The 7,842-nt window shown below is 30.3% G+C and overlaps 1 protein-coding gene across 1 annotated transcript in view; it reads right to left on the reverse strand.

Moving 5' to 3' along the window:
• LOC126887112 (zinc finger protein 665-like) overlaps window positions 1–6,828 on the reverse strand; it is a 29,464-nt gene extending 22,636 nt beyond the window's left edge. The window contains exon 1 of the mRNA XM_050654455.1: window positions 6,488–6,828. Coding sequence (XP_050510412.1) covers window positions 6,488–6,707 — 220 coding nt within the window. The 5' untranslated portion in view covers window positions 6,708–6,828. The remainder of the gene's footprint in view (window positions 1–6,487) is intronic.
• Between the last annotated feature and the right edge of the window lie 1,014 nt (window positions 6,829–7,842).

Consider the following 7,842-nt stretch of genomic DNA (forward strand, 5'->3'; position numbering starts at 1 on the left):
AGTGCATTTAGTAGATCTCGACAACCCAAAATATGATTCAAGATTATTTTCAGTTACAGTTGCAAAATATTCAGCAAAAACATTAGCGATATCCTCAGAAGATGTAATATCGCCACCGTCAGAGCTGAGAGTTATATTACATTTTTCTTGCTTTCGACCTGTTGCTTTATTTACCAAATTCCATGTTGTTTTAGATGTGTTATCTGATTGTATGATAAGCTGTTCATTAAATTTCTTTTTTGCATTTTTATAAGTTTATTATAATTCCTTTTGGCTTCTTTATAGGCCTTTTGAGAATTACTATCTTGAAGTTTTTTAGATAACCAATATACATTTCACAGGCGTAGCCAGGTTTTAGTTTCGGAGGGGGTTCAAAAAAGCTAAACGACTAAAACTACATAAAATAACCTTTATATTCATAATAAAAATTTGAAATATGTTAATATCTTAACTTTTCGGGGAGGGTTTGAACCCCCAAAAACCCCTCCTGGCTACGCCCGTGATACATTTTTTACATGATGACCGGCTTTCTTTACTTCTGCGGTTACCCATTTATTTTTACGATTTTTAGTACTACTTTTCCGTGTTTTCACAGGACAATAAACATTCATGTTAAAAGAAACTATATCTACAAACTCGTTCACGGCCAAATTAATGTCATTTTGACTATACACTTCATCAAAATTAAGTAAAAACAATGCATTTTGAAACTGAAATAAGCAATGATCCAATAAATCGCGATAACAATCTATCCTTCTTTCTGTTTTACGTAAATTTACATCATTGAGTTCAATTGAAAGTGTAAATATTTTATGATCGCTGAAATGACCCTCGTATACATTAGATTTACAAAAATCAATATTAACATTTGTTAACACGTAGTCAATTTTAGTGGATGATGTATGTCCTAATTTATTTGTGAAAATCCTCGTAGGGTCCACAGAAGTAATGCTCAAGTTATAACTAACTATAACATCATGTAAGATTTGTTTCTGCACAGAATTTGATAAATAATCAACATTGAAATCTCCGCATACGAAAAGGTCTTGATAAGAATTGCTACAAAATTCCAAAATATTTTGTAATTTAATAAAAAATTGATCAACGTTACCCCCTGCAGGCCTATAAATGCTTATCACACACACTTTGCGATTTGAACTCACAAAAGCTAGGGCACAACACTCACAAATCATTTCCTCACTAAAACGAGATATATCTACCGGTTGATATTTAAGCCCACTTTTCACATAAATACAGCTTCCTCCATGAATATGGGTTGTCCGACAATAATATGAAGCGTTTACGTAGTCATCAAGAACCATATATTGTATATTATCTTCTGAACACCAGTGTTCGGCTATACTTAAAATGTCAGGTGATTCCTTTAATACCAATAGTTCCAAATTTATCATTTTGTTTGTAAGGCATTGTGCATTAAGCTGCACTATATTTACGAAAGATTTACTTTTATTGGAAAGAGTCTCTCGTGGATTTAAACTTCCAAAAAAGAATTAGGTTGTCCCTGTTGCACAGATGTTTTCTCAATCTGATCCCCTAGAAACCGTTTACCTAACCTAAAATTAAATCGTTCAAACGAAATGTTCTTTGGCCAAAAGGCAACGTCATATATTTGTTCTTTTAGCTCTGGTTCAACTCCTATCATAAACGATTTATTGTCTTTTCTATTACTAAGTGTGGGAAGTGATTTTATTTGCGGATCAGTGGAGTTTGCATGTTTCTGAAGAAATATCTTAATGTCATCTGCAGTTATAGAGTCAGGAATATTGGATATGTATAACCATATTTTGCGGTTTTTATTTTCTTCTTTGCCATAAAACATAAGTAAGAAACTATCCTCAACTTGCTATGCAATTAGATCTGTTTCGAAGGAAATCAATTTAGCCTCTTCCAAAATAGCATATTTTTCTTTGTTCGAGTCACCTCTTCGATATGGTCTTCCTTTTTGGGGTTCTGGCACAGCTGCCCAATCCGATGTTATTTTTAAATTACAAAAAAGAGCAATAAGATAACTGCTTGGCCTCAGAAGAATAACACATTGAAGAAGCTACTTCAAAGATCACGGGATTTTAACACTTCCTTCTTTACATAAGCTAGAAACTGTTTGCTTCATTCGTAAACATCTACATGTCTTTCCAGCAAGACCTAATCATGACTATTCCACCAGCGATTCTTCCTTTGTTGTCTATTTACTGATGTCGTCCACTGAGTTAATAAAGAAATCTTATATTCTGCAAAAAAACTATACAATCATCTCCCTCTGCAACACCTTTCCCAAGTTTCGTAAAATGACAAAAGCCTATCTATCTGAAAGACCATATTTATTATTCAGTAGAAGAATTTCTTAATCAATAACTAAGAAATTACAGACCTCTTGCGTAAAAGTAGTAGGTATTTGAAAAATTCCAAAATATTTATTTATTAAACTGTAAAACCTTTTTTTACAACCATACATAAAATACTGAAATATTTGGGTATCATATGTAGCAGCTTAACTTATTAACTTATTAGTTCTTAAGGTTGATCATTTGCAATTTATTTAAATTTTACAATAGATTGTTTTGTTTTACTTATTTGTTTTTTTTAATGTATAATGACGATTTATGTAATTTTAGTAAATTGTATTTGTTATTGTTTTTTTTTTACTGTTTTTAAGATTTGTCCATAAAATTGTACAATTTTTGGGTCTGTTATATGAAACCAACACTATTACGATTCAGTTAAACGACTGGAATCATTTCAGCATAAATTCTTTAGCTATATTGCATTTATACATGGATATGCTAGAGGTACATATACTTACGCAGAATTACAAAATCTTCTGAAACTTACATCTCTGGCAAACCGTAGATTGTCAGAAGACTTAATTTTTTTGATTAAAGTTATATCCGGAATTGTTGGTTCAGAAGAACTGTAATCCTTGTTTAGATTTCGTGTGCCTTTAAGAGTTAAAAGGAACAATGTTTTGTTTGCCCCTAATAGTCATATAACCAACTACGGATACGGACAGGTGGACAATCTACTAATTTGACTGTTTTTTGTGTTTTTATTTCTCTTATTGTTTATGAATCAATATATAGTTGTGACATTGTTTTAAGTAGGTTACATTTATTTAAGTAGGTTAAATATTTTATTACTTTATTTTTACTTCTATTTGTGTAATTTTTATTACTTTTGACATTTGCAAATATCAAATATTTCTATATGATCCAATTTAAATATTTTTGTATGTTCTATTTCAACTTTTTACGTATCATTGTAAAACAAGGTTTTACCATTTAATAAATAAATAAATAACAATTTTTATGACAATAAAGCTTATTTCTATTTTATTCTAACTAATGCAGATTTGTAAAGTCACAAAGACTAAACTGATTTCAACGAATTTCAAAGTTATTTCTTCCCACCAGTGAAACAGCATTTTTATGGCAACTAATCAACTCGCCTAATTCGACTCATTTGGACCTGTTTAGTTGCTAAGTCAGTGAGCTCAGCTACATGGTGGGAGGTGGTACTCGCCCGAAAAAAATGTAGAATAAAATAGATCGCCTAAACTAAATTACTTACTAGTCTATTTGACTAAATTTTTATCATTCAGACATGTTTCGTTACTAAATTACTCACTATGTGACTAAAATACTAGCATAGTGCGAACGAGGCTTTACTTATCAGACATTTCACAGCCTCACCTAGTTATGAATTTTTTTATAACTCTATACAGTAAAACCTCCATTAACCGAAATAATTAGGGGGAGGCAGTTTCGAATAATAAGAATTTTGGTTAAAAATAACATTGCTTTTTGTACTCTTTTTGTATCAAATTACATATTAGGTACCTGTACAGCTTACATAGGCTACCTCAGGTAGCCAAATATACCCCTCTGAAGATCTCTAACGAGAGTGAAACGTACATAAGGGCATTTATGGAGCTCTTTGAAAAAACTGAAATATAAGATGTCTCTTAATTTCGTTTTACAGCGAATTATTTTATATTATAAAACAATTCGCAAATTATTGAAATTCAGCCATTTCAGTTAATGGAGGTTTTACTGTGTGTTCAAATGACATTGGGATCGGTAGGGATCCTGGAATGTAAAAATGTAGGCGGTTTGTAGCTGCATTGGTGTTAGTTAACCCCTTAATGTACATTTTTTTTTTAAAAAGACCTGCAAAAAAAATCAATTTATTTCTAATGTAAAAAGCGATCCTAGTGCGCAGCTCAGCCCAACTAGTACATGAATTTATCTGATTACTGAAATAATCGTCACAAAACTGTCACTGGACAATTACAATTTTTGTTAGAATAATCAAAAGGATGTTGATGAATGATAATTTTTTTGTTGGAACATATTTTGTTTATTGCGCAGGAGCGCCATATATGTAAATATATATGTATTGAAAAATGAGCTAATCAGAATATGCATACGCAAATCTTTCAGAAAGCGGCTCACAAGGAAGAGATAAGTCGTAAGTGATAAGTAGAAAAAGGATTATAATTTATACTTTTACAACCTCATGTAAATGATAAATATCAATAAAACAATTGCTTTTTTTTGCTTTCACATTATTATTATTTTTTTTTGAAAAATGGCTTTGGCAGAGCCAATTAGCCAGATTTGTTTGTGATTGATTGCAGATTCATAGTCATAAATTTCTTATAAACATAAGTACATTCTACAATATTATTTTTATAGATACATTGGTACATTGTGTAGCTTTTTTTTATTTTATTTTTTTTTTAATTATTTTACTGTTTTTTAATATATATTTTAATTTGTGCGAAACACTTTTTTTTACTTCTTTTTTTTATTCTTTTTTTATTTTTGTTTCTATTTTTTTTTCTTTTTTTTTATTTATTATTTTTTTGTTATTATTTTATTATGTTTTTTTTTATATAATTTTTTTTTAAATTTTTTCAAACCACATTAACAAATTATGCCTATTATATTACGTTTACAACTTGTATTTACATAATTTAACATGTTTATAAATGAGATGAAGAATTTCCATATCATTTGTAAATATTAAAGTATTAAGGTTTATTGGGAAAAAACATTTTAAATCTTTTAATTCCTTATAAAGGTCGTTTATGTTATTTATGTTTAAATCATTCTAATATGACATGTGTTAGATCTCCGATTTTGCCACAAGTACAATTGGGAGTATCTGACAAGCCGATTATATGCATGTAATATGGCGTAAGAGCATGATTGGCTCTCAGCTGATTAATGGTCTTTATAAAATGTCGTGTTATATTCTGTGTAAAACCATCTTTTTAAGAATATCCTAGGGTTACAATGAGTAAAGTTTGAGCCAGTATTACATTCTCTGTAATGCAATTGCCAATTATTTTTAAGTTTTTGTCTGCTAAAAGTATCAATATCTGAAGCTGGAATTAAATTTTTGTTTATTTTTTCTCAGATCACATAAGCTGATTTAGCAAAATTGTCAACTATTTCATTGCCTTTTATTCCCGAATGACCCTTAATCCAAGCAATTGTTACATTTACTCCTAATTGTGTAATTTCAAACAGAGTTTTAAGTATATTCAATTCAATGTGGTTTATGTGTTTGACTGTTTGAATGTTACTTAATCTGTCCACCACGCTTTTACTGTCAGTAAATATAACATAATTGCTAGTTGGATTCAGTAGTACATACTGAACAGCAAACATTACTGCTATCATTTCTGCTGTGTATATTGAGCATTCAATAGGTAGGCTATATTGATGATGGTAATTTTTATTTTCGTGGAATACTGCACAGCCCATTCCATTTGCGTCTTTTGACCCATCCGTAAATATTTACTGAAAATTTGACCATTTTTCTCTAATAAGTGTATAATAATAATAATAATTGCATTCCAGTGTGAAAAATTGTAGTAACATAAACTACAACACCGCTGGAATTGGTTAAATCACTCAGAACATAATGCTAATAAAGGTATAATGTCATAATGGTAATAAAAAAAGCATTCAGGCAAATGTCCAGATATCTTTTCAATCCATAATAATGAAAAGGCCTTCACCAATGTAACAAAAATTAAAATGATAGGAATTCATTAAACAAAACAAGTATCCATTCAGCTTTCCAGGTGAGGGCTACTTCAGGGGAACACCATTATAGGTGAGAAAAATCAGGATATGATCTTGGAAATCTTACAGATAAGAGTATGGAGTTAGTAGATGCACTTTAACGAAGGAAAGTACGAAACAAGCTGCTTGCATTCAAGAGACAAGTGGAACATATTGGTATTATTGCGTTATTGGTAGAATGTTCTCTTTGGACTACCCAGGAAGGAAGCCTACTACTCGTAGGGTTAAAGGCAAAGAGATTGGTTTAATTTTTATAAATTTGTTGTTTGAACTAGAGGACAACTTCAGTAAGTACCTAGTTCTAATTTTAAAATAAAAGCTGACAAGACAATGATTGTAATTCTTGAATTACAAGGGAGTATTAATTTGCTTACCTGTTTCAGTTCCTTCTGCAACTTGTAAGCCGCAATCAATTTCCAAATTATCAGCAAACGCTACACGATAATCTGCTTTATTTGCAGGGATGACTTCAAAACACACATTTTTTTCACATTCATTTTTAAACAAATCAGCAATATTGACTGTCTCTGGTTTATCTTCATATAGGTATAGGTCCAGTTCGTAGTTTATTTCAGGTAAATGTTCAAATTCCATTTTGTTTTAGTATTAGTATGTTGATTATAAATGAAAGAATTTGCTTTGCAGTTTTGCAGTTGCAAGAAGCGAAAAAAAAAACAAACAAAAACAAAAATTCACTGACACTTATGACTTATGTCAACTTATTTCACGTCCAGTGGTCCAGTAGTGCAGAGTTGCCAATTCTATGAAATATCAGAATATTTAAATATGTCAGGATTTATTGTCATTCATCATTTATTTATCATCCAGGAAGAATCATATTCGCTTATTCTGTGTAATTCACATTTACATACAAAATTAATTTACGTACTATGGTTTAAAATTTTAAAATACAAAAAAATTTCAAATCGCAAAAAAATAAGGACTCCAAAATAAGTTTTGATTGCATACCGAAACCTGTCTAGTTCTATAGGGCATTCAAACATGCTGTCCAAATTAAATTAATATGGCGAACGGGAGGTACACGTATATGGTATTCTATCAGTTCTTATATTAATAATGTGTTTTAGATCATTTTAGTTGCGTTCTTTGTATATACTTTTGTTTTGTACAAGGATTAATTTAACATTTTCACTGGAAGAATTAATTTAATTTTTTAATGTTTTTTTTATTTTTTTTTTAATTTAATCAGTTAAGCCCATTTGTACCTTTCGGTGATGGGCTGTGTACATCTAGTTCAATACCTACACTTCAATACATTTTAATAATTATTATAAAATACTTATTTTAACAATACAATTTTAATGAATATAAATTACTTATTTGACACATCTTTCTGTCCATATAGTTTTGTGGTGCTTTTGATACTTCTTTTCCATGCTGTTCTATTTTGAGCTAATTGTTTTACCATACTCCATTGCAGTCCTCTCTTCTCTGCTTTCTGTCTAACTTGTTCTTCCCATCTCATTCTTGTGCGGCCTACTTTATTTTTACCTTGTACCCTGACTTCATATACGTTTTTTGTTGTTCTCATGTCCTTCATTCTATGGATGTGGCCTAGCCATCCTAACTGTCGTTCTCCTGTAATTGTCTCTATGGGAAGAATTAATTTAAAAAGATAATATGCCTCATTTCTGTTGTGTTTTGAAGTGTGGAATGCGAAGTAATCATGAAATTAAGTTTTATCGGTTACCATCAGTGCTACATTTTA

This window comes from Diabrotica virgifera, chromosome 6 (genome assembly GCF_917563875.1).
Source record: "Diabrotica virgifera virgifera chromosome 6, PGI_DIABVI_V3a".
Classification (NCBI taxonomy): Eukaryota; Metazoa; Arthropoda; class Insecta; order Coleoptera; family Chrysomelidae; genus Diabrotica; species Diabrotica virgifera.